At 43.4% G+C, this 27585-nt stretch overlaps 1 protein-coding gene across 2 annotated transcripts in view; it reads left to right on the top strand.

Annotated features, from left to right (window-relative positions):
- atp2a2b (ATPase sarcoplasmic/endoplasmic reticulum Ca2+ transporting 2b) overlaps positions 1 to 27026 on the top strand; it is a 39139-nt gene extending 12113 nt beyond the window's left edge. The window contains exons 6-24 of one of the 2 annotated variants that reach the window (XM_080018099.1): positions 6779 to 6859; positions 8357 to 8442; positions 9341 to 9496; positions 9735 to 9876; positions 10440 to 10606; positions 16097 to 16185; positions 16470 to 16572; positions 16711 to 16842; positions 16933 to 17052; positions 17436 to 17654; positions 18188 to 18311; positions 18659 to 18870; positions 19274 to 19494; positions 20622 to 20824; positions 21232 to 21317; positions 21435 to 21568; positions 21886 to 22003; positions 23282 to 23402; positions 25944 to 27026. In XM_080018099.1, coding sequence (XP_079874225.1) covers positions 6779 to 6859; positions 8357 to 8442; positions 9341 to 9496; positions 9735 to 9876; positions 10440 to 10606; positions 16097 to 16185; positions 16470 to 16572; positions 16711 to 16842; positions 16933 to 17052; positions 17436 to 17654; positions 18188 to 18311; positions 18659 to 18870; positions 19274 to 19494; positions 20622 to 20824; positions 21232 to 21317; positions 21435 to 21568; positions 21886 to 22003; positions 23282 to 23402; positions 25944 to 25957 — 2528 coding nt within the window. In that variant the 3' untranslated portion in view covers positions 25958 to 27026. Of the gene's footprint in view, positions 1 to 6778; positions 6860 to 8356; positions 8443 to 9340; positions 9497 to 9734; positions 9877 to 10439; positions 10607 to 16096; positions 16186 to 16469; positions 16573 to 16710; positions 16843 to 16932; positions 17053 to 17435; positions 17655 to 18187; positions 18312 to 18658; positions 18871 to 19273; positions 19495 to 20621; positions 20825 to 21231; positions 21318 to 21434; positions 21569 to 21885; positions 22004 to 23281; positions 25843 to 25943 lie in introns of those variants that run through there. The other variant, XM_080018098.1, reaches the window with a different exon arrangement.
- Positions 27027 to 27585: the final 559 nt, after the last annotated feature.

Genomic DNA, 27585 nt, shown 5'->3' with positions numbered 1-27585 from the left:
AATGTAAATTCTTCTCCTTTATTGCAAGATTCTCTTGGAAAGGAAACTGCAAATAAGTACCAATAAAAACATGACCTTTTATTTTTAAACTGAACTTTACAACAACCCTCATAATTTATGATAACAATCAACAAACCTGAATAAGCTGTTTGCTATTTTGTCTCTGCGTCATAAAGTAATTTGTAGACTAAATTTTGGCCAACATAATAAAACCGCAAAACGCTGATCTCCCATTACTTCCAATGCATTTCTTCCAGGGGACGCCCCTAGAGCACAGTCACAATGTAGGAGGTGCGTGACCTCGCACAAGTCCGCAAGCGCTGTGGCGCCAGAGCCTGATGACGTCATTTGTGGCGTGCACCACCTTGTGCCCTCATGCTTGTGGCAAGCATAAACCAGGCTTAAACGGGACCCATAATGCTCCTTTTCAACAAATTCATATAGGTCTGTGGGTCTTGTTTTTTTTTTGTTTTTTTTTTGCTCTTCAAAGAAAAAAAACAGCAGAATTATTTTTAAAATACTTACATTTTCATCGTCTGCAGTTTCTTCGTGGACAGTTAGAGAGACCCAAATGGATTTTCACTGAAAAAGTGAGTTTTTCATAATACCGAAGGTCCCCTTTAAAAGGTGACGATGATGTATGAGAGTAATGCTGAGGTGCTAAGTGTTGTGTCAAAGCAAGGGTCTGGTTTACATCTACGCAGTGCCCGTAGCTGTAAAGCTGTGCTGATGGTGCCATCATAAACTCCCAAACGGTTCACAGGGCTCTGCACAGGCTTTGCAATTTGTGTTCTGTTTATTATATGAAGTGAGATTTCTTCTTGCACACAAATCCATCCTGCTGGGTGAGAAGAGAAGTGAGCTGAAGCTTGGGGCCTATGTGAAAGTATTGTTTGTTTCTTTAGAGATGCTTTCATGAATCTTAATGTTTATTTACTTGCAAGGACTCACTAATGAATGCTGTTTATTTGGCTCTTGTTGCCAAAAACACCTCCTGACCCCAAAACACCCTGGTGTCACATAGGGGTGTGGGATATGACTATATTAGATCGTTCGTAGTACTGTTACTGCGACTGTACATGTTCTATCAATTGCAGTTCCATGGCTCGTGCACACGTCCAAAGTTGTTTTTTCAGCCAAATCTTAAATCACACTATTTGCTAGTCTGTGACTTGTAAATCAGGAGTTGCCGGAACCCTGCTCATCCAGCGGGTCGGCGGCAGAACAAAAGACACAAACGTATGCACAGAGCGCATGAACAGGGAGGGACGTTTTTTTGTTTTGTTGAAGTAGTAAATGTAAATACAATTTATTATTATTATTATTTTTTTAATCTAAAATAAACCACACTATTTTGTATTTGTTTTGTTTGGAGAAACGGGTAATGTGGACGCGCAGTATACGATCTATAGGATGGCCCTATAATGTATTTGTTAAATATGATCCAGAAACAGCTCACTTTTGTAATAACATTAAGAGCCAAGCATGGTGAGGCTTTGTAGGTTGCACTGCTTGTTGTTTTTTTTTTTTTAGGTTATGTTACCTTGTAAAGGCTATTTATTTTGATGGAATTTTTTTAATTTTTTTTATTTTATTTTTTTTTTTTTTAAGGAAAAAATTGTTTGGTTGAAAATAACAATTTCCTTAAATGTCTATATAGCTGCTTTAATCCCGTGCCAGCTCCTTTTATTTTTTATTTTTATTTTTTTTAAATCCCTTTCTTTGTCCGTTTCTTCCTCTCTTTCCGTATTGTCCCCCTTCTGCCCCATCATTGTTTCAGCGTGCGGCTCAGTACCGGGCGACTCAGTTGCCATAGTAATGGCCTTGACCCTTGTAGCAACATCCTGTGTATAAGGAATCAAACAGGAGTACCCTGTCTCTTTCTTACTTTCTCTGCATCTAGTTCGCTCACATAACTGAATGTTGTAATGCTTATGAGGCATTATGGTGCATCATGGCTCTTGGTTTTATCTTCGCCGTAGCACATGGCAGCCATAACTGTCCACTTTGTCCTGCCTCAGGGAAGAGAAAGACAGGATGTAATATTTAGAAAAGTGCCCAGATTTGATCCGGTAAATAATTTGTGCTCCAGATGGCCGGTCCTTTCTCGTGTGTTTAAAGAGTGTCTGATAGTCTGTCTTTTGTCCTCAACCAAGTTATCCATCTTAGGCTTGCCTCAGCTGCCCGTCTCCTCCTCTTGTTATATGCCCTGGCCCTTCACTCCCTCGGTTTATTTTTGGGACTCTCTTTCTCCCTCCAGCTCCCCACATGAAACACAATGGGCTGCCACCTTTGGGCCCTGCAGAAATAAAGTGAAAACATACAGACGGGTGATGTGTTTTCGCGCATGTTAGAGGTTGATCCTGTGAACTTTCCATTCATGAGAACGATGGGAGAATCTCCAGAGTCCTGGAGTCTGTGTGAAATGTCCCTGGAGGCAGTAGGCCTACGTGCTAGCTGACCAGGGTGTCCCTGGGAGAGAAAACAAACACCCCCACCTCTGGCCTCTTAAGTGTCCCGGCCCCCCCAATATAACATAGCTGGGTGCGGGAGTGTCTGCCTGTATCCTATTTTATTAGAAAGTGTCATAGAGTTTAGATAGAAAAGATATGACTATACGGCAATGGCATATAACTTGTCCAATCAATAACAGATTGTTGTTCATAAGTGTTTATGGCTGGGTAAAAAAACAACAACAAAAAAACAACAATACTCTGAATACACTGATCTATTGTTTCAGTTTCAGAATCGATTTCAGAATTGTAATATTGTTACTTTGTTACCATTTTCCACTTGGATTAAATTCCACCTATATAGTCATAAGTTAATTAAAATGTAAAATTCTGTGTTGGACTGAATTAATCCGGTGAAATATTTTTGTGATGCATGTCAAACGGTATATTGCAGAGTTGGAATCGATTCTCTTTATGTATAAAATGTCAGTATATCAATATAGAATTGTATCGTGAGCCATCGTTATTGGATTGAATCGAATCATAACCCTCTGTATCCAAATCTAATTGTTAGATCCTGCCCAATACTTAGTGGGAGCCCCAGCTGCAGGAGCTGGAGCTCGCAGCGACCATATTCCAATCATTTAAATAGATAATAATAAAATAATAATACATCATTTAAAAGTGTGCTCTGATTTAATAAAATTATATATTTTACAATCTGTCGGCTTGATTTGTCCACTTGAGAGGGCAGAACAGAGCACCGGCAGCTTGTGAGAAGTGCCGGTAGACACCGGTACGCGCTCAATAAGGGTAGTTGATGTTATGGATATGATTTGGATTGTGACATCAAAGATAAGATAATGATGTTAAACGGAACGTGATGCTGTGATATGATGAGTAGAATTTGGGGAAGAAAGGTTGGTAGTGTTGAAAAGCTTGGCTCTTTTCAGTGAGCCGGACACTTAAAGGGGCATCTCAAGCATTTATTTTAACTACTAATAATTTATTTCACAACAAAGAAAACATTATTTATAAGGATTTAATGTGACTGGACTCGTCAAAAGGAACGCGAGTCTTACAAGCCTGGCGTGAGATAACGCCACACTTAGCTCCATCTCACCGCCATCATTCTCTCATGCCAGGAAGCGCGTTCTTCGGTGTGCTACGCTTATCAAGAGTCCCAAGACGGAGTTTCTCCTGAGGTGCGTTGCTATAGGTGGAGTTTCTCGCGAAGCGCGTGCTACACGAGTCCTTAGCGTCGAATAATTGATTACTCGGCTAATCATGCCCCGTCACTACTATTCGCCCTCTTGCACAGGATCCTTGTTGGCAGCAGGCTGACATGGCCGGGCTTCTTGATCCCGTGTCCTCCAACTTAAGCGTCCACTTAAAACCCTCTGCCATCCTTCTTTCCAGCAAGTGTACTATACCCTAAAATTAGACGATAACGCTTGAACAGTGTCGTCCTTGGAAGGTCACGTCTGAGAGCGTTGGACTGAGGACTCCGCTGTCTTGACTTTCACAGGCGGATTGAGTGTCATCACTCAAGCGCATGATGTCTGCGATTTGTTTCCCACTCAGAGGAATTGATAAGGGCGATAACGAAAAAATCGCCCTAAAATGGAAGCTTCTCTGCCCTTTCCCGGAGTGATGGAGGGCTAAAAAAGAGCCCGTACGACAGGAGGCGAGACAACGTCACGTTCAGTCTCCCAGCAGCTGCAGCCGGTGGTGGTGCTTTCTTGTTTTCAAAGATTCAGCTTTGTTGGCCGACGTGTGGTGGATGAGGTAGTCTGGGGGGGGGGGGGGGGGGGCGGTCGGGCGGTCACAAGACAGACTTAAATTGGCTGAGTATAGTTATCGCTTGTTCCATTGAGATGATGTAGGTCATCGGGACATCAGGATTCCCATCTGACTATTTGGGCAAGTGTTACTTTTATAATTGTATTTGATACAGAGTTGATCTGTCCAGTTTACCATGAGCAGTGTCAAAGCCTCTGATTGGCAGCCTGCTCTCATTTTCGGTACATTTAGGTTAACCTACCTCTCCGACCTGCTTGACTGTCCTTGGGCGTATATTAAGAATATAATCCACTATTACTTTGAAGCTTTTCTTTTTTTTATTTTTTTTTTTAACGTGAGCTTTTTATGGATTGATTGTCACAGGAGTGAAGCTGTTAAATGCGTGCCGCGGCCTTTCCTCTTCATATTTCTATAGTCCTCCCCATAATTACTCACTGTCTGGGCAGCCGCAAGTCTATAGAGATATATCTAGTATGAAGGAAGGCTAGTGATGATAACATGCTTTTGATCGCATCCAGGGAGGTTGATGACCAAATTTGGTATTGAAGCCGTTACACTTCAGTAAACATGTTTTTTTGGGGTTTTTTTGTTTTTTTTTAACAATAACATTGTTCAGTGTGATACTATTTGTGGCCTATAGTTCAAATGACAAGATGGAAGTGGTTTTAGCTGCCTATTTTTCAAATTGTATTATATCACATCTGGCTTTGTGCCATTTTGTTTGAAAAACAAACAAAAAAAAAAACATTGTGAATGGTGGGAATGAATGAATTGTGATGACGTGAAAGCATTGGTTTCCCCATAATCCCTGTGGCACATAGGTTTTCCTGCCTCAGAACTACTTTTTTTATTTTTATTTTATTTCATTTATTTTTTAACAAAGCCCCCCCACTCTTGCGGCGCATGCATAGCAACCGATCAAAATAGTTTTCCCATTTTTGGTCTTGTGTTTTGCAGGTCTCATCCAATCCTCTTCCCCTTTCTCGCTCCACTCAATCCCCCCCTTCCCTTCCTCCCTACAGAGAAGGGCACTGCGGAGGCCCGGGGGGGTTGGTTTACATGCCTGTCACCACTTTCCCCTCTGTGGAGGACTATCTCTTCTGGGCGTCCGGCTCGTGTCTTTATTTTGCCCTTACCGTCACTCCGCTGCGTTACGTCTGCAACCGTAGGCAGACGCTAACATTTTACAATGGCACATCCCTTGTCTTTTTTTTTTTTTTTTTTTAATTGTTTTTATTTTTATTTTTATTTTTATTATTTTTTGTGTCGTAATTAAGGGTCACCCAAGGAAACGTCTTGACCCCTGTCTAAACTGCTTAGTGCATTAACTCTTCGGATGATGTTTAAGCCTTCACATTAGATCCACTTCAAACAAGAATCATTAGACATAGATAACTGTTTAACAAGTGTTGTTTTTTTTCTATTTCCTCAATCTGGACGAGTTCCCAATCCGAAATTCCACCGAGAACAGCTTTTGTTGTTGTTGGTTTGATAATCGTTAATGACCGTATATGGAGGTTTTCTCCCGGTGCCAAGTGAAACTCTTACACCAAAATTAAATCACTTTGGAAATTGGAGGTGTATTTGAAAGCAGAACTAGGCTTTGCTCTACAATGGAGTCGGCTGAAAGATTTATTTTTATTTTTATCAGTTTCTGCCATCTTCCCAGGCGAGGCCAGGGCTGCCTGCGTATGAGGCTCTGTACTACTGAGTGAGGTTCACAGACCGATGCCCTCTCAATCAAAGCTAATAAATGTCATGTCTTAAATAGCCACTCATGCTAGTGACCCTCTGCCGTGCAAAGGCTTGTTTGGAACTTGGGGAGATATTTACATTTTACATCTTTTAGTGGGAATTACCGAAGCCTTGTGTTAGTGGAAAGAATGAGCAGCAATCTATTTCTGTCCCGCGCTGCAGCTGAGTGGAACATTAATAATTTTTGATGCATGGTTCCCCGCTCAGCTGCTCTATAACAAATAAGTTCAGTTTGATTATTTTATTACTCTCGGGAATAATAGATTGGATTAACATTGCAGATTTTTCAGCCGCGAAGTCTAAAGGTGTGTGTGTGTGTGTGTGTGTGTGTGTGTGTGTGTGTGTGTGTGTGTGTGTGTGTGTGTGTGTGTGTGTGTGTGTGTGTGTGTGTGTGTGTGTGTGTGTGTGTGTGTGTGTGTCATGCCTTCCAACTTCTACAGCCTTTGTCCTTATGCTTGTTGTAATTTTGTTTTTAATTTTTTAACAAAATACACACATATGATTCACTCTTCCGCTCACTTTCGATGCCCTTTTGCATATAACTAGAGAGCTGCCCTTATCCAGTTACACTAGTTATTTGTCCTTTGTTACACGCAGAACTTAGACAAAACACGAAAAATACCATAGGATAAATAATAATATTTATAATAATAAATCGTTTTGCTGTGCACCCCCTGGAACCTCTTGACGGAGCCCTTATTGACAACCAGTGCCTTGAATGATAAAACAAAATTGAACGCCGTCTTCCCTGTTTTCTACGTTCGCAGTTGGTGACAAAGTGCCCGCGGACATCCGTCTGTCTTCTATTAAGTCGACGACGCTGAGGGTGGATCAGTCTATTCTCACAGGTAAGACAGTTTTATTTTTTGTTTTTAATGCAGTCTGTCTGAGCTAATGCAACTCATCACCCAAGATACACGATTCTGAAATGCCTTTCCCTCTGCGCTTATCCCCGCGTGAGACTAACTTTACATCTTTGTAGACGTGTGGAATCACACGATTATTTCGCGCCTCATGCTTTTTTGCCCCGGCGGCTGTGAGCCCCCCCCCCGACGGACCCCGAAAAAGCGCAAATATAAGCCGATCCTTTTCCCCGGCTCCGTCAAACACACCGGCTCTTGTTGCACGCACACAGTAGTCATACTGTTCAGTCAATAAAGAAAGTGAGCGAGCAAGATGAAAAGAGAGATGAAAAGATAGTGTGAGGAATAATTGGAGAGGTGATATGGAGGGGGATGCGTGATTATCAGGAGCGGGTGCCCTGACCGGCAGGCTATGCAGAGAGAAGAGGTTTATGTGGACGCAGTCTTTAAATCTCTTGTCTCGCTCCGCTGCCTTAATTGGTGAACGTTCCACGGGATATTTTGGTATTTTTACCTCCTCACTCTTTTCCCCTTTCATGGCCATATAGTACGTCAAAGGCTGCCTCTCTTAACCCATCAGACCAGTGCACATCCTGCACAGCTGATTGCACCATCACTCCCTCGCGTTCTGGCTTCCCAGTCTCTCGTTCTCCCCTTCCGTCGTATCTCTCTCTCTCGCTCTCGCTCCTCGAACCGTCGCAATTTATTACATAATCGCCTGATAAGTTTTTGGGGTTTTCTTTCCAACTAAATGCGATCGAGTTTTAAAATATTCCAATTCCCATTTAATTCAAATGTATGTGGAATTTTAAGGCAGTGGAAGAAATATCCCAAGTATCACTCTATTATAAGCTTGTATTATGATTATGATGTGACATGAACATAAAACAATTAAATTGTAAATTGTTATTATAGTTATTTGTTTGACACTTAATTGCCAACTAAAATGTCACAATGTGACCGCCGTACTTATTTACACTTGGCGGTTTGAAAGTAAGCAGCACGCACTATTTGGCAGGCCTCCTTGGCCAGCTGAGTGTAGTCATCGTAAGGTCCCGGTCACATCGGGAACTGTCTGCATTCCGTCGCGGCTTTTTGCGAATTAGGTGGTATACCGGTGCTAAAGATATAAAGTTTGTTAGCAAGCTAAGCAGCTCGCTAAGTATAAACGGTAAGACACAAAACAAGTAAACATAATGACACAATCTAACCCCGCGCCGCGACTCTGCAAACCACACCCTGTTTATTTTGCATGACAACTTATATTCTGTCAGTGCCGTATTTAATAAAATAATATCATCGGGACGCCGCTGAAATAATAGCTAGCTTTGTTTTCTACCCTCAATGGAGAGTCCCTTAAAAGGCCAACTTAGCCTAGAGCTTCGCTATTGGTTGACCAGGGTCTTGGTGTTAACCAACACATCCCTTCTGTGTCGAGACTATGCGAGCTCCTCATCTGATATGTATTTTCCTTTCGTACAGGGGAGTCTGTGTCTGTGATCAAACACACTGACCCTGTCCCTGACCCCCGCGCTGTCAACCAGGACAAGAAGAACATGCTCTTCTCTGTAAGTCACCCAAAGTTCAGGCTGTTAAATAGATTTTCCGTCCCTTTTATTGTAATCCCCGTCACATACTGTACTGTCTCACCGTGTTCTCCTTCTGTGTCTTCCTCCTCATAATTTCTGCTGTGGCCTGCTGTTATCCTCTCCCTCTTAAATCCCCTCTTCCCTTTTAGAGAGTGAAATATTGCCTTTTTAACTCGCCCTGTCCTCTGTGACATACTGTGAGATGTAAACTAAATAAACGTGGAGATACAGTATTCATCCCTAAGACATCAACATTCTGTGCGAACAGTTGTTTTCATGAGCTTTTCCATTTTCGTTTGTTTCCTGTTTGCATTCCAGAACAGTCGATGACATAGGAGTAGATGTTTTAACAGTTTTAAAAGTGTTTGGTCCAACATGTTTCCTGAATAATCAGTTATTTTCCTAATGGTTGTGGCTTAAAATGCTTGATTTTTGCAGCGACTTTTCACAAAACTTAGCAATGAAATTTGCAAACTTCTTAGTTTTCCCCCAGTGAAAAAGCCACAAATTCAAAGAAAATGTAAAGAAAAAACTGATACCAAAAGAAGTCATTTTTCATAATTTCCTATGAGAATGAATTCTGCATAACTCTGGAAATATTATGGAATATACTAGAAATATTTTAGAACTCATCTTTGTTTATTTTCTAAACATTAAAAACCACAGGCTCAAAGTTATATATATATATATATATATATATATATATAGGCCATTTAATGCACAAACATCACCACAATTTTGCGAAATTGCAAGCTCTTGCGAATATTGCAGAGAATGGTTGACTTTCAATTAATTATTGCAAAGTTTGGTGCAGGTAGACCGCAGACCTTGTATGGTTTGAATGGTGGTAGTGACGCGCACCCGTTGTGTTGTGAAGGGCACCAACATCGCCGCTGGAAAGGCTGTGGGCGTGGTCGTGGCCACGGGCGTCAACACAGAGATCGGGAAGATCCGCGATGAGATGGCCTCCACAGAGCAGGAGCGCACGCCACTGCAGCAGAAGCTGGATGAGTTTGGGGAGCAGCTGTCCAAGGTTTTTGGTTATTTATTTTAAACAATACTGGGTTCATCATTAAATTGTGCAGCCGTATAAAACTCAGAATTAAGTTAAATCAACACGGAAGTAAAAAAAACAAACAAAAAAAAACTATAATATGTATATGTATTATATGTATGTATATATTATATATAGATATATTTAAATGTTATTCTCGTTTGCCAAAAAACAATTGTTGTCGGTCATCATCTTATCTCGCTTTGTTTTAATCAAGGTTATTTCCCTGATCTGCATCGCGGTGTGGATCATTAACATCGGCCACTTCAACGATCCGGTGCACGGGGGCTCCTGGATCCGTGGAGCCGTGTACTACTTCAAGATCGCGGTGGCTCTAGCGGTAGCTGCGATCCCTGAGGGTGAGCAGGAGTAGTGCTTCACTCTAGCCTTATTCCTTAAATGCGTGCTGCCTTAATGCTGCACAGCAAAAACCCTAAAGTGTCCTCCATCACTCACCTCGTAACTCCTCTGGAGGCAATAGAGGATACAAAGAGGCCCTTTTTTATAAAGAGGACAACATTGGTCAAATTCACTCTAATGGAAGGAAAATTAAGAATCGGCATCGGAGTAGCCTAATGGTGGCAAGCATGCTTTTTACAACATGAGTGGCTCTTTTTTTTCTTCCCTCTGCATTCCCACAGTGCAAAAGCATCCCAAAATGGTACAAAAGCTTAATATTTAATTAACCATGGAATTCATAGGCAACTTGACCTGTCAGTGACCTGGCTCAAAATGAGTTTTATTTACATTTTTCAACATATTATTTAATTAAACTAATTGAGAAACAATGATTTAACATCACCAAAAAAATAAAAATAAAGTAAGGTTTTCCTGGAATTTTAGATGATGAAAATAAGGCACTCGTTTCATCCTCCCTCACATCCCTATCTTCCCCTGTTCATCTCCGGTGGGTTCTCTCCAGGTCTTCCGGCTGTCATCACCACCTGCTTGGCGCTGGGCACGCGCCGCATGGCCAAGAAGAACGCCATCGTACGCAGCCTGCCCTCCGTGGAGACGCTGGGCTGCACCTCCGTCATCTGCTCTGACAAGACGGGGACGCTCACCACCAATCAGATGTCCGTCTGCAGGGTAAGAGGAGCACGGCCGAGGGGGGTGGTGGTGAGGGTGGGGGTCTGTCTGGACTGCGGAGGAAGGAGCAAAAGCTTGGAAAAGTTTGGGAAGCACTTAAGACGCGGCACGTTGGATGTTTCGTTGACATTTCGGGCCGGGACTTTAAGAGACTAGGTATTGTTTTTGGACAGTGCTACTAAATTTTACAATTAGGAGCACCAGTACGACTTGCAAATATGCAGACCACTTTTTTTTTTTAATCATATATCATAACAAACACTAGGAGGTAGCGTGCGTGTGATGGAGCTCTTACAACGTTTCCCATACATTGAGTTATTTGTGGCAGCCCACCACAATATCAATATTGACAGCCACATATTGATTTCCTATTTTCTTTTACTATTTAAAATAGGTAAAATCTTATTTCACTGTAGAGCTGCGTGCAGTGCAGTTGATTCGCTCAGCCTCTCTCTCTCTCTCTCTCACACACACACACACACACACACACACACACACACACACACACACACACACACACACACACACACACACACACACACACACACACACACACACACACACACACACACACACACACAACGGACCCATCTGTGAGTAGCCCCTCCTCTCCGTGCACACATAACACGATCACGCGAGATGTTTTGGTTGGCTACCAAAACCCAGCACCACTACGTGTGCCACTCTGGCCGGACCGAATTGCAACGCAGATTTCGGCGTCACGCCCGAGCTGCCGGTTTAGATATCCTCCCTCCGGTGCTCCGAAACCACCGCACGTGCCTTTCCTAAACATTATCCTTTGGAGTGCGCTGCTTGAAATCCTCTGTATGACGCGTCGCCGCTTTCCTCTCCGGTGCGACTCGCCTTCTAAATTGTGGTCGAGAGAAGAACAGCAGCAGCGCTCGTCAATGTCACATTATGGTCTCTTAGCCAAGGCGCGGGTCGTCAAAGTTTTCACAAGCAATAACCTCATACAAACTGTCAGTTATTTGTTAACATGTGGAAAGTAGTAATTATTTTTTTATTTTTTTGTCAGACGTGCATCACAATAATAGGATGAAACAGTAGCTTGCAAAATGCACAGGGATAAATAACATTTCAATGAGGAATTATAAGGGGAATCATAAATATATTTTTATATGTGTGAATCGAACAGGGCTCTCCGTGCGCTCGATCGCCGTGCCCCGTTCCTCCAAACAAAACAAATAAAACCATTGTGGGGACGGGACACGACTCGTAGACTCGTTAAGATTATATTCTGTACGTAACAAAGAGTCACGGGAAAAGCGTCCCTATTACGCTATTATTGTTTCTCCGTGGGAGAGGAAGCCAGGTGCGCAAAATGCTCCCCAATTGCATTTTCCCAATCTGAAAGGTCACTGTATAAGAATTGAAATACCGACATGCTGCACCCTTATTGAGATGCTGAGCGGTGTGGTGCAATGTTTAATTTGAGTGATGTGCTCCACCCCATTTAAAAAACTACCTGGAAGCAGCAGCTGCTCCTCTCCTGCCAAAGAAGAATTTGTCAAGAGTATAAACTTTTTGCTCAGCGATAAAGCAGGCCTGTCAGCCTTCTGCTGAGCGTGGGGGTTTATCCCCTGGACACTTGTAAGGTTGAATGGATAATAAAGGATAATTGAAGGAGAAAATGGCTTCAGTTAGCAGGCCGGCTGGGTTTAAAGTAGATGGGGAAAACACAAGCTGTCATTTCCCAGGCTGTGACCTGAGAATTTTCGTCTCTGACTGCGTGCCGTCACATTGATTTGATGAAGCTCACTCTTCAGTCTAGATGTTTTTATGTTGTCGATCAATATATGCTGAATATCAGAGGCTCGTCTAGGGCTGGACGATATGATATTAATATTGTGATATGAGACCAGATAATTACTTCGAAAATAAATATCGAAATATAGTTGATATGGTTTTCTTTATGGCTGCATTGGAGTAAAGTTATAACAATTTCTGAACTTCCTAGTCTGTTCTCCTCCTGCTTGCTTATAATATCCACATTACTAATTGTTTCTCAAATGTTTCTTAGGAAAGCACAAATCGTCGTCGCCAAATACTGTTGATTTAGTCGGTATTGCTCGTCCAGTCTTTTTTCTTTACGTCTCCCTTCACGACCCTGAGGCTCTTTCCTGCTTTTCTTTCTCATCACGACTGTGTAGTCATTTCTTCTTTTTGTCCTTTTTTTTTTTTTACTCTTTCCCTGCACCTCTTCCACAGTGCCTCATTCTCTGCTCACACACACACACACACACACACACACACACACACACACACACACACACACACACACACACACACACACACACCATGAAGCGGTAGCAGTATGCTGATCAGTATGCAGCAGTCAGTCACTTGCAGCAGAATCAGCAGCAGAGTTGCATAACTGATCTTGTTTGACAGTTTCTTGTTCTTTCACTCCCTCTCTTACGTACATTGTCGTTGCCACAGTTTGTATTAATCGGAAGTTGTCTTTAAAAAGGAGCGACACCCGATGACACAGGGATCTCTTTCCTTGTCACATATGTCTTGACTGCTGCCCATATTTTCCAGGAGCAGAATGTAGAATTCCCAATTCCTTTCACTACCGTGCTCCGGACTAACTTTTTCCTCCAGTACAACTGGTGCTCCCCACTGAAAATTGTATCCAAAATTTAGCAGCACCACGGAAATGGACGTGCAACTAGGCTTGAGCAGATTCGCGATTAAATCGTCATGTTCTGGAACTGGAGCAGAGAAGGAGGGTGGAGGCTCTCCACCTATCCACTCAGAGCTGTTGAGTAACCACTGGTGATCGGATCTCACTTCCCCTCTACAGTCCCGTACAGAGACATTTAGCACAGCTCTGGTTCTAGGCATTTTACCGCTCTCGGCAAACGGGGCAGCCAACTCCCCCGCACATGCGTGACGCTCAATATGCACAGAGAAAGATTTTGGTTTTTCATGTTTCCTAGGTTTATATTTTTCATTTTTCGTACACCTAACTCGGAGAATTGGAGTGGAGTTTTTGTTGTTTCTCCTCCAGACTTTTTTTTAATTTTACATCTATTTAATTTAGTTTGTTTCCTGCATGTTTGAAACAACATTTTTAAACACAATTGAGTTAAGCGACTGCTCCGTTCCAAAAAAAGCTGTGCGTCCCATAGCAACGAAGAGAAGAACATCTCCCAGTTGCTATGGGACTTTATTTAGTAAAAACTGGATGCTTTTGTGTAAATACTTTACTGATAAATAATGAATCCTGCACTTCTGGAAAGGGGAGGCCGCATTTGCCACATTCCATTATGTTCTATGCGTATGCACATTCATACTTTCCATCTTAGCTGTATTACTGATAAATTACCGATATAACAGTGTGCTGTTTTATTTTTAAAGGTAAAAGTCACTATGTGACGTCGTGCTATAACAAAAAAAATCATTGAGTTAAAAAGTGATTTTTTTTAAACAGACACCAAATAATAAATGAACAAATGTAAACAAGGTATGTTGTCAATACATTACTGTCAGTAACAACCAGGACGAAAAAAGTGGCGTTTGAATCTGAAAATTAACATAAACAAATGCAGTGTTTCAGCAGAAATGCATTTTATATTAAGAAAATGTTGTGTGCATAGGTCTACAAACATTCTCTTTGTGCGCGCAAGTGAATGAACTTTGTTCCGTGCACCGCTCGTTGCGATTTATTTTTATTTATTTTTTATCCGCCAGCTGAGCAGGTGCTGCCGGATAAAAATAAATAAATAAATAAAAAAAGGTTTAAAAAAACAAAACAAAAAAAAACAAACAAACAGACGCAGTGTTCTGGAAGAGGCTCCGTCCGGACTCTCCAGGTGTTCCGGGCTCCGCCAGCAGCACAAGCTGCACGCCGCCGCCCGGGTCTCACCGGGGGCACCGCGGAGGTTAGCTTATAACAACGGCTTAATTAGGCATTTTATTATTATTCTTCATCTTCTTATTTTTTTTTCCATTTGTTGAGGGCCCCCATCCTGTAATCTCACAACAAAGGATAAAAGAGCGGAGGAGCAAAATAAAAGGAGCACATCGTGTAATTATCCCGAAGGAAGGAGCCGCCCCACGCCCCTGTCTGGGTCTCTGCTCACGCAACACACATAAACACACACACACACACACCAATTCTCGCTCCCTCCGAGTGTTTCACATGATGTACCATGATGGTTTAGATAAATAAACAAACGCGAAAGGAGGAAAAAAAGGTTGGCATATTTGCAAGTGGTGCTGGTGCTGCTAGTTATAAAAATGTATGAGCCACATCTGGAAGATTCAGTGTCATTCCCGACCACATTTCCACCACAAACTCATTTTAATGCATCTAAAGGAAGTAATTTCCTTTGGGTTTGAAGCGAAAGATTGAACACATCGCGTAATATTCCTTTTTAAAAAGACGACTGAGGGCTGTTTTTATTGTAAAGCAGTGTTTTGGTATTGGAGTGTGTATTGGGCACTGAGTTGCTTCCTGAAGGCGAGTGGGATGGATTTAGAGGGGAGGGTGCTCGTCAGCTGCTCTTTATTTCTCCCTCCCACGGAGATTTTTATCCATAGGTCAAATTATTTTTACTTTGTTTTTCATTTTTAAATCCTGGCTGTCTCTCGTGCCCTACTTTTCAGAGGCTTTATTTTCATGAATTTATGTCCACTCAACTGTGTGTGTGTGTGTGTGTGTGTGTGTGTGTGTGTGTGTGTGTGTGTGTGTGTGTGTGTGTGTGTGTGTGTGTGTGTGTGTGTGTGTGTGTGTGTGTGTGTGTGTGTGTGTGTGTGTGTGTGTGTGTGGCATGCTGCCCAGTTTATTGTTCCGTCGTGACCTGTGGTTGCCTCAACGTGGACGCACTTCACTTTCGTCATTAGTCACCATGTTATATTAGAAGGCGGTTCCTCCGAAATGTCTCATGAAATAACCGGCAATTTTAAATGTTGCGCAAAACAATAAGCCACTCACCTGCTCATTGTGCTAGGCACATAAATGATGTCACGAAGACGTGTGTTTAAAATGTGTGTTCTAACAGTCTGTACACGGATCACTTCCCCAGAGGGTTCTCATGAACGAGGTCATTATGTCGTTCAGGTTCATCCGGAGCTTTAAGTGCTGAGAGAGCATACGGAGGATGTGTTGGTGCACGCCGTGCTGCAGATGACGTTTATCAAGCCCCCCCCCCGTCCCCCTAGAGGCCGCAGTGGCTGCTGTGTCTCAGCATCTCTGCTTCTGTTCTCTTTGTATCCGGGTGACGTTGTGTTGCCAGTGGGAGTGGTTTGCTGCCACCGTGTGGATGCATGACGTCCTGTCCTCCATGTCGTATCCTCCCTCTTCCCTCCACGTGTGTGTGTGTTTACATGAACATGTATAAAATGTGAAAAAAAACAAAAACACGGCGCTCCGCCCCGTTTCCCAGGCTGACGTCGTTCTGTCGTTGTGTTTGTGTTTTCGTCGCTAAGCGGTTTCCCGTACGCTGTTCCTCTGTTTCCTAGATGTTCATCATTGACCACGCCGAGAATGACGGCTGCTCCCTGAAAGAATTCACCATCACTGGGTCCACGTACGCCCCGGAGGGAGAAGTGTAAGTTAAAAAAATAAAATAAAGTGAGGAGTGGATGCAAATTCGTTTATACTTGAAAAGGAAACTTTTTTTATTTATTTTTTTTAAGTTGTCTTTTAGAAATGTGACACTTTGAAGCCAAAGTCCTGCGTGACGTGCAGTACAGTGTGTTTATGAACATCATGGCCGCTCATGTCTCGTTTTCTTTTTTTTTTTTACTATACATTTGTGCGATCGATTGTTTTTTAAATTGAGACCTGCATTGGAACCCTGACGTTTCCTCTCTCATGATGCTCCACCTTCAGCTTCCACAACGGGAAACCGGTCAAGTGCTCCCACTACGACGCCCTGGTGGAGCTGGCCTCCATCTGTGCGCTCTGCAATGACTCCTCACTGGATTACAATGAGGTCTGTAATGCACTTATGATGTCATAATCATGCTAAATAAAACTTGTGTTGCCACTCAGTATTGTACTAAATTGAGGCGGCGTTTCAAACGGTGACAGCCTCATGGTGATCTCTCCCTCTTGGTGTTTTCCTCTTCAGGCCAAAGGCCTGTACGAGAAGGTTGGTGAAGCCACGGAGACGGCGCTCTCCTGCCTGGTGGAGAAGATGAACGTGTTCGACACGGACGTCAAGGGCCTGTCCAAGATTGAGAGAGCCAACGCCTGCAACTCTGTGCGTATCTTTTCTTCCTTTTTTACATTGTTTTTTCAATGTTGACGATGGGATATCATTGTTTGTTTTTTTTGTTTTTTTTTTCTTTAGGTTATTAAACAGCTGATGAAGAAGGAGTTTACTCTGGAGTTTTCCAGGGACAGAAAGTCCATGTCAGTGTACTGTACCCCCAACAAGGTCCGCAGTTCCATCGGCAAGGTGTTCGTTAAGGTGAGTGACCAGGCGCTCTGATCATGGAACAGTCCAATGCTAGCTGATGGAACAAAGTAGTCTGATTGCACTGCTCCCGGCTTACTGCATCTTTGTGTTGCTATTTATGATGTCTTATATTTTTGTCTTCCATCTTTCCCTACATTTCTGTACATCTATTTATATCTACATCCTCACGAGCAACGCAAAATACGAGCATATAAATATGAATCAGGCAGAACAATTGATAATACAGATTACAATAAGATAAAATGCTAAATAGTTAAATTCCAAATCTTCATTTAAGTTTTTTTTTGTTTTTTTTTAAAATCTTTTTATACCTGCCCATGTTCCCTGGTCAGACTTTGTGTTCAGTCTTCTCTGACTCTGCTCCCCCGTGACAGGGCGCTCCCGAGGGGGTGATCGACCGCTGCACCCACGTCCGCGTGGGCAGTAGCAAGGTGCCGCTGACCCCCTGCATCAAGGAGAAGCTGATGTCGGTGATCAGGGAGTACGGGACGGGCCGGGACACCCTGCGCTGCCTGGCGCTCGCCACCCAGGATAACCCCATGAACAAAGAGGATCTGGTGCTGGAGGACAGCACCCGCTTCATCGATTACGAGGTGAGCGGCGCGGTCGGTCCAGGCAGGACGTGCGGTTGCGAGAGGACTTGCTGTTTTCTCCTTGGTGCTTTTTAATTTATTTTTTGAAGTGGTTAATGTGTTCACTAAAGTCCAGGGTGTCTACATACAGTTAGTTAAAGAAGCCATGATTTCAAATGGACAAATATCAGTCCCTAAAAGTCAGATTTTTTTTTTTCTCTGATTTTATTTAGCGATATATTTTTATTTGTCTATATTTTGTGTTTGTTTGCTTATACGGTATCTGTTGTTGTTCTGCGTCAGTCCGAACCTGGTTGTGGTTGGGATACCTGCAGACACCATAAATAATAAAGATCCACTCAGGGATCTCAGTCAGGTTAACGACGCCTCTAACCTGACTAAGATCCCATGTCTTTTAATAATGGTGTAATAATGATCATTGCTTAATTATTGCAAGCTTGATTTGACAATTGGGATTATTGATTTCTTGAAAACATAAGTGGTTGAGCAAACATTGTAACCCCCCCTTTTTTTTTGTTTTTTTTTTAAAATAGAGAGATCTGACATTCGTCGGCTGTGTCGGTATGCTGGACCCCCCCAGGGCGGAGGTGGCGGCCTCCATTAAACTGTGTCGTCTGGCTGGCATCAGAGTCATCATGATAACTGGAGACAATAAGGGTTTGTAGTCACATGGAGTTCATCTTCATACACCGCGTGCACACACACACACACACACACACACACACACACACACTCTAAAGGCTTTGTTCTAATTCGATGATTCCATAACCTTTTTTCATGTCGGGGCCCTCAATTTTAAGGTGTTCAGGGCCCCGGACCCCATTTGGTAATATTTAATCAATGGGACCCCCCATCAGATTTTATTTTTTTTTATTTTTTGTCACCCTCCTCAAAAACCATGTCCGCGACAGTCTTATCAGGGCTGAGGTTGTGTATCCTTGAGCCCGGCTTGACCCGGCAGGTCTTGGAGGATGACTCAAGCGGCGTCCTCTCGTTTTCCCCAGGTACGGCCGTGGCCATTTGCAGACGCGTCGGCATTTTCGGCGAGCAGGACGACGTCTCCACCATGGCCTTCACCGGACGGGAGTTTGACGACCTGTCTCCCTCCGAGCAGCGGGAGGCCGTCGTCAAGGCCCGCTGCTTCGCCCGCGTGGAGCCTTCGCACAAGTCAAAGATCGTGGAGTTCCTCCAGTCCTACGATGAGATCACCGCGATGGTAAGGCCGTGAGTTAGGTCAATGGAAAAGTTGAAAGAAATGTATATTTTTTTCAGCCTAAACTTTTTTATTTGAGCATTGGGAACCAGAGTGAATTGCTCCAGAATCGTAATATTTTTTTTTGTTGTTTTTTTTGTTTTTTTTTTGTAATTTTGTTATGTTTGTGGCAAATTCATATGGCTATGGTCCATAATTATTTGGGATTTTTTTTTCTTGAATTTCTGTTTTAATTTCTGTAAAAACAGATAGAATTTGAGTGATCTGCTTTTCATTCATGTAATCCTCACGTGCAGAAGCTCAATATCAAAAATACAAACATGTCTGTTAATAATATATATATTCTAATAATAGAAATGTGGTTGTTGAATCCTTCCCCCTTTCGTTTTGCGGTTCCTCTCTACAGACTGGGGATGGCGTTAACGACGCGCCAGCTCTGAAGAAAGCTGAGATCGGCATCGCCATGGGTTCGGGGACGGCCGTGGCCAAGACGGCCTCTGAGATGGTGCTGGCGGATGACAACTTCTCCACCATTGTAGCGGCTGTGGAGGAAGGAAGGGCCATTTACAACAACATGAAGCAGTTCATCAGATACCTCATCTCCTCCAATGTGGGCGAGGTCGTCTGGTGAGACATGGCTTTAAATTAACACACACACACACGTCATCTTATTAAAGTTTATTGAAGTGGGGGTGGGGGCCAACCCGTTTTAGCATTTTTTTTTTTTTATTAGTCCGAGGGAACGACGCCATCCGCGATGGTTTAACTAGTGAACTTGTTCTGATGTTATGTTGGAACAAAGACGGACACAGTCTCTGGTCTAAAGCAGGAGGCCATGCTGCGTTCACAGGCTCGGAAAACGAATGCGTGTCAGAAGCGATGCGTTCATGGGAACCTGGAAAACCATCGGCTACCACCTTAAGTATATTTCAGACCCTTTTTGAAAAATACAAAATACGATACAAATATCCCTATACAGTTCACTAAAACTAAACGTAAAACCCAAACTAGTGTGTGAAAAAAAAACATTTTAGTTAAAACTAGACAGAAAAATATAAACGAACTGAAACGATATTATGGACTTACAAAACGAACTAAAATAAAGTAAAACATATACAGGAAATGTCTTCAGTTTTCGTAAAAAAAAATTCTAGTCACGTGGGCACATACATGTAGGCGTAAGACAGACACAGGCCCAGTGAGACCAGAGGAACTGGTGTTACCAGAGCTCTTGTCTCTCTCGACTTGTGTTACTTCCCCTCTGAAGATTTAAATTCTCTAAAGAATCAGATAAAAGACAAACTACAAGTTGGGGGTTTTTTCGCGGTTACTTTAATAAAGCTTTTAAACATTATTTTATGTCACATTTTCATTACTAATCCGGCATATAACTGCATAGTATCTTAATTATTTCATTATAATTGGACTAAAAATGGCAACCGTGTTTTCAGTTTCGGCAATCAAAAGCAACCACTTGAAAAACTAAGTGTTGAGCCCTGACTCTTGCCATTAATTTTGTTCACTCTTTTCTGTTTTTGTGTGCTATATTTTCACAATATTGTCTAAATGGATAAGTGTGTAATTACTAGTTTAGTTGTACTTTTTTAACTAGCAAAATGGTGATCGTCCATATCGTGGTTTGTCATACAGGCAGATAGAAAGTGTGATATTTGCCAATATCACACACCTACAGGCATGCACACAGTGTGTCTTCCATCTGCACACACACACTGATGGCTTTCCTCCGTGTGCAGTATCTTCCTGACTGCAGCGCTGGGTTTCCCTGAAGCCCTGATCCCGGTGCAACTGCTCTGGGTCAACCTGGTGACTGACGGTTTACCTGCCACGGCCCTGGGCTTTAACCCCCCCGACCTGGACATCATGAACAAGCCTCCGCGCAACGCCAGGGAGCCCCTCATCTCCGGCTGGCTCTTCTTCAGATACTTGGCTATTGGATGTGAGTCGGAAAAGCTACACGTCGATTAAGTTGCCCTCATATGAGTCAGACAAACGTCATTGGATCCCGCCCCCATCGGATTCCGTTGGTCCTCAGCTTTCAGTAAAGGTGTCACCCTTCAGGGTCGGAGTGCAACTCTTCTTAAAAAGACCAGAAGGAGAAGAAGGGCTCTGCCTTTATTAAGCTATATTGCTAATATTCTGAATCCAATCACTTGGCTGACTACAAGTATACATTCCCCTCGTTGTCTTAACGTAATTAAAGTAGTAATAGGAAACTCATGCAAGCGACTCCATGTAAATTCTAAATAATAGCTAATAGTTGTTGGAAACAACCATCGAGGTGAAGTTTAAGAGATTGTTTGTCACATACACGTGAGTCTGATAGCGGTTGTGCTACGTCTGCAGGCTATGTTGGTGCTGCGACTGTTGGTGCCGCTGCATGGTGGTTTGTTGCTGCTGAGGATGGTCCCAGAATCACCTTTTACCAACTGGTCAGTACCAGCAGCCCCGAACACCCTGATACATTGTTTGGATGAACTATTACATATTAAGATAGAAAAACGGTACTTGCCTCAACGACTCTACCTGTGCCTTTCCTCCCCCCAAAGAGCCACTTCCTGCAATGTGGCCCAGAAAATCCAGACTTTCAGGGCCTGAACTGTGAAATCTTTGAGTCTCCGTACCCCATGACGATGGCGCTCTCCGTGTTGGTCACCATTGAGATGTGCAACGCTCTAAACAGGTCAGCATAGCACATTGTGGTTGTTTGGTTTGTATGGCTGTATGTGTGATTGTTTGGTTGTTTGTATGGTTTATGTGTGGTGTTGTGGTTGTTTGTATGTGTGGTGTTGTGGTTGTATGTGTGATTGTTTGTATGGTTGTATGCGTGGTTGTTTGTATGGTTGTATGCGTGGTTGTTTGTATGGTTGTATGCGTGGTTGTTTGGTTTGTATGGTTGTATGTATGGCTGTGTGGTTGTTTGTACGGTTGTATGTGTGATTGCGTGGCTGTCTGTATGGTTGCTGTGTTGACAGCCATGCACCTGTGTTGTCCCTCCAGTGTGTCAGAGAACCAGTCGCTGCTGCGTATGCCTCCCTGGGAGAACGTCTGGCTGTTGGGAGCCATCTGCCTCTCCATGTCTCTGCACTTCCTCATCCTCTACGTGGAGCCTCTTCCGGTCAGCAGCACCTCCTCCTCGCCTCCCGCTTTTTGTGGAGCACGTTGGACTATTTCAATGGCAGCACGTGGGACAAAAGTTATCATGTTCCAAGTTGAACCCTGCTTTGCTAAGAATTGAGTTTGCCTCGTGGCATTTAGAAACGAGTGCTGAATGGACAGGTTCGCTGTTTTTCAACCCAGGCCTTGTTAAAATGTTGGTTCCCATCATTTATAGCTGTTCATACTACGACTTCACAGAGCAATAGGGCAAACGTTCGAGCCTTAAATCTCCTTTTCGAAAACTTGTATTCTAGTCAATTCAAGTCAGGGCAACACAATGCACTTCCCATGTATCTTAGTGTATTTTTGAACATTGTGGCCGTTTCGCCGACCACACGCCACATAAGTGCCGTTTCTGGGACCTCCGGCACAGGGACACAGAAGGCGGGTTGTAGACACCGGTTTATTGTAGAGAGCTGGTTGGAATAAGCCCAGGAGCAGATAGAACATGTGTCATGACAAGGGCTCCTCTCCTGTGTGTGTAGGAATGGGGGTTTTACCTGTTGCTCGTTAGACCAACCAACAAGCAACAGGTATGCAGCCACTCTGATCCTGGTTCCACCGATTATCTAGATCCACGACAAGTGTGGCTGCTCAAACCACACCACAAACATGTTCTAAGTAACAGTAATATTACATTTGATTTAAAGCTACTATTTGCTACTTTTTTAAGTAGGTTTGGTCGGTCAATAGGAAGCGACGCAACATCCTGGTCATTTTTAAAAGGATGGGTTGAAAATGGCGACGTATCCTCCTTTGATTTTCACAGCAACATGTTGGTCGCCACCAACTCTTATATTTATTTGATACAACACCTGGATAGATAGAGCATGTGTCATGACAGGGGCTCCTCTCTCCTGAGTGTGTGTGGGCATGGGGGTTTTACCTGTTGCTCGTTAGACCAACCAAAGAGCAACAGGTATGCAGCCACTGTGATCCTGGATCCACCAATTACCGAGACCCAGGACAGGTGTGGCTCCTCAAGCCACACCACATACATGTTTTAAGTATCAGTAATATTACATTTCATTTAAAACTACTATTTGCTACTTTTTTTTTTACTACTGCTTTTTTAGTAGGTTTGGTAGGTCAATAGGAAGCGACACCACGTTCCGTTCCTGATGGCTTGAAAACGTATCCTGCAACATGTTGGTCGCCACTTTTATATTTATTTTATTTAACACCCCCCCCCCCCCCCCAAGAATTTAATGAAGCGTTATCTTGTCTTCATTTCCAGATCATCTTCCAGATCACGCCCCTCAACCTCACCCAGTGGCTGATGGTGCTGAAGATCTCCCTGCCCGTCATCCTGCTGGACGAGCTGCTCAAGTTCTCCGCCAGGAACTACCTGGAGCCGGGTAAAGACCTGGAGAGTCCCTCCGGCACCAAAGGCTGCTCCCTCTATGCATGTGTGGAGGGCATCTCCTGGCCCTTCGTGGCCGTCTCCCTCCCCCTGGTGCTCTGGATCTACAGCATCGACACTAACATGGCCGACCTGTTTTGGTCTTGACTGACTTGAGCACAGCCCTGACTTTCCCCCTCCCCCCACCCCCCCACCCCACCACCACCACTCCCCTCCTCCCCAACCCGCCCTCCCCCCGCCACCCCACCCGAACCCTCCGCCTACCTTTGTGTGCATAGCTAGTGTGTGTGCGTGTTTGTGTAGAGTTAGAGTGTGTGCTTGTGTATGCCTGCCGAGTGTGCACGAGAAGGACCAAGTTTAACACAAAACGTAATGAATAATATAAAAATTTGTGACATTGAAGTCATTTGTTCAGAGGAAAAACTTTTTTTTTTTTTGTTTTGTTTTTTTGTTTTTTTTGGGGGGGGGGGGTTGGGTGAGGCTTTAAACGTGAGTGTTATACCACCTTCACTCCCCTAGCCGTTGACCTTTTTCGCTGGGTTAAACGAAAAAGAAAATACTGTGTCAGGCTTTGTCTTTGTTGTTGTCAATATTGCCTTTTAAATTTGTATTTTTAAATAATTTGGGATTTATCTCTCCGTCTTATTTCACTATTGCTTAAACGACGGAATCCATGTTTTGTTAAGAATCCCTTTTTTCATACAAATTTAGATATTCAAAAGCAGTACATTGACCTGTACAGAGATTTCACACTATTTTATGCAACTTTTTTTTTTTTTTTTTTGGTTTATTGCTTTGGATTGACCGGTGTGGCTTGGAGAGAGCGAGCGTGAGAGAGACCGCCTTGATTTATTTTCAAAATGTTTACCATTGTGTCTTCAGTATAAAAGTAGACTTCTTTCAGAGCCAATGGACAAGCAGCGTGAGGCGGAGTGATGGAATGAATGCAAAAATGTACAAAAATAATTATCCTAAAAATGAAAGCTGCATGCTCTGTGACCCCCAAGCATGGACTGAATGTGGTTTTACATTTATTATTTAATTGTATACAACCCCCGATGTTTTTTTTTTAACTATTATTATTTGAAAAGCCAGTTTTTCTGCACTAGGCAGAGCACAGCTACCTCAATACAAACTCATTTTTTTCTCATCTATATGCTTTGCCCACGGGGCTTCCCACCACTGATATTTAACAGTTCCTCCACATTGCATTGTAACATCTGAGGTGTGCCCCCTATACGCTTGTGCAGAAAACAGAACAAAAAAAAAAAATAGTCCCTCCCTCTAAACTTTTTAAGGATATATTTTTCTTTGTATTTTTTAAATTGATTTTCACATTCATTAACTTTATTTTTTGAGACAGGACTGAGTTTTTGGATAAAGAATACTAATATCGCCATCTCTGAAAGGCATGGGGTGTGATTCAAAGGATAGAAATATTGTAAATGAGGAAATAAAAAAACAAAACACCAAGTACTCTAAACATTAACATACCGATGACACCCCGATTGTGTGGATTTTTTTTTTTTAACATAAAGGAAAAATACACTCATGAATCCTTTGAATCAAAGTGTTTTCTGTCTTTATTCATTAGAAATGATATGGATTGGGTTGTGAGCTCATTTCTATTCAGTGTTTTTGTATGTGTATACAATACTTGAATACAGATCATGTACAGAGCCTGACGAACGCTTCATGTTTACTCGGCACAACATGGCGGGCGGGGCTTATTTATAATACAGCGTACAGATCTGGTGTTATTTTTAAGGGTTTAATGTATAGAGGTCTTGAGAATTTCTACTGGGCACAGTGTACCTTGTTGGGTCGGAATTCATACAGCCGCATTCCATCTGAGACCACTTGCCTGAGAGTTTGTACACAATCAGCCCCGTGTGGGAGAAACAACCCTCCATAAAAGCATGTTTTTAGCCGAAGCCTGGGTTTGTTTGCACTGTGTCTTTTGTCTTTTGTACTACTTACAACTGTGTGCTTTCTCCCCCAATGCCTTCCACTGGCCCCCCTGTCACGAGAGTGAGTATCTCTCCGCTTCTTCACACCCTGCAGAACACCACTCTACGACACGAAGAGTTAAAAAAAAAAAACCAAAAAACGAGATCCTGTCATTAGGACGTATTTAAAGGATTCCGAGTGAAACGGCTTCATTAAGAACCGGATATGCAGATAAGGCGACAGCGTTACACAACACCGGCATGACACTGCTCTCGGGACCCCTCAGGTAAGGTTTGCGTTGTGGATCGAGATCGACCCTAATGTAGAGGGAGCAGAGGCCCAGGACGGGGCCGCCGCCGCCGCTCCGATTCTGAGTTCCCTAGATACGAAGCGGCATTGGCTTGTCGTTCAGGTCCACTTTCCCCATGTTATTGTGACTGACCAGCACTGTGCACTGTCCCTTTCACCTCCCGACACCTGCTTCAATTCACAGTGTGTGTCAACACCTGGTCAAATGGCACCAGGATTTTGTTCTTTTCTCCATGTGAAAATACTTGAGACTAACTCCACCTTTCTCTCCTCTTAGGTTGGCTCTCGTAGAAGCTTCCGTTGTGTTCGGTTAGCGTTTAAGGGATTGTCCCACCATCCGGCATGTTCCCTCCGTAGCCCGAAAACTTCCAACCACCACCATCGCCACGACGACCGGCGTTGTACGTAACCAAAGCATTCCACGCCCCATTTAAACGAAAGAAGAAGGAAAACACACACACACACACACACACACGGCGGTGCTCGTCAGCCCTGGCTTTCTGGAACGCAGGCGCCGGGGCGTGGTCTCCTCCGCCTTCGTAATCGCCACGCGCTCATTCTCACACACACACACACACACACACACACACACACACACACACACACAAACACACACTTCCAACTTGTGTAGATCCTGATCCCATCGTGGCGTTCCTCTGAGCGCGAAGGCGGCGTTTCCGACACCTCCCCGTTTTAGAAAGCTTAGGAAGACACACACACACACACTGGGTTTATTATTTGAGTGCTCATAGTTTTATATCACTGTACGATACACTGTTGTGCATGCGCTTCAGCTGTAAGTATGCTTTGCAATTTATATTTATAGATGATACTGTACAATGCTAAAAAATGACGTTAATAGCGGGTTTTACAGATGAAGAGATCACACATATAAGATAATCACTGTTGTTGTTTTTTTTTTTTTTTAATTATGATACTTTGGGGACGCACAATGTCTGTCACGGAGACGGGCAGACGACTTATGTTAGGAACCCAGCTGTCGCCTACGACTTGATATTGAACGTTACTGTCTCGGTTGTTTTGCCTCAATCTCTTGACTTATTTGCTTTCTGATGAGTTGTTCCCCTGCGCCGGGGGAGGCACCGGCACGTTGGTCCATCGGCGTCTCGCGGCAAGAACGGCGTCGTCTTCGTCTACATTGTCCTGTTTTTTCCACTGTGTAACTTACAAACTTGGGTGAAACTGTGAGGTTATCGGAGTCGACCCACGCGGTGATCTCATCACCCGCTCGAGGAACAATATGAACCATATGTAAAAATAGAATAAAAATAAGTCTTATTATATGCGCCTAAAATTATTGTACATTACTGAGACTTTTGTTTAAAGATAATAAAACATTTTGGTCTCTAATTCTGGCGTCCGGCTTTCTTTTATTACGCAGGCCCACTTGTTAATAATGCTGATGAAGTGAGAGTGTGATTTTCACCAAGGAAACGAGAGTGCATTCATCTGAAATCAAGCAATTCAATTTCCTTCATTATCAATCTGGGAATGACACTTATGGATCTGGGAAAGGAAACTCCCGGATATGTGCAGGGACTAGGAAACGACAACTGCAGATCGACACAACGGGAAAATACGAAGTACCAGTTACATACAACGTCTGTGATGGTTTTTGGTTTTTTTTTATTGCCTCAAATTAATCTAGTGCAGGTTATCCTTGCACGTGCGTTTTGCGGCCGCGCGGTGGTGCCGTTGAGTCAGATCCGCGTTGGACGTCGCCTCGGCATCGAACGAGGCCCGACGTGTTGGGGCCGCTTGCGTGGGGCCGCCTGCGTGGGGCCGCCTGCGTGGGGCCGCTTGCGTGGGGCCGCCTGCGTGGGGCCGCCTGCGTGGGGCCGCGTCAAGCGCGTTCGCAGCTTGCGACGCGTTTACAGCGCTGGACTGGACGCGAAGCG

Source organism: Zeus faber, assembly GCF_960531495.2.
Source record: "Zeus faber genome assembly, chromosome: 17".
NCBI lineage: Eukaryota > Metazoa > Chordata > Actinopteri > Zeiformes > Zeidae > Zeus > Zeus faber.
This window is presented reverse-complemented; position numbering and strand designations above follow the sequence as displayed.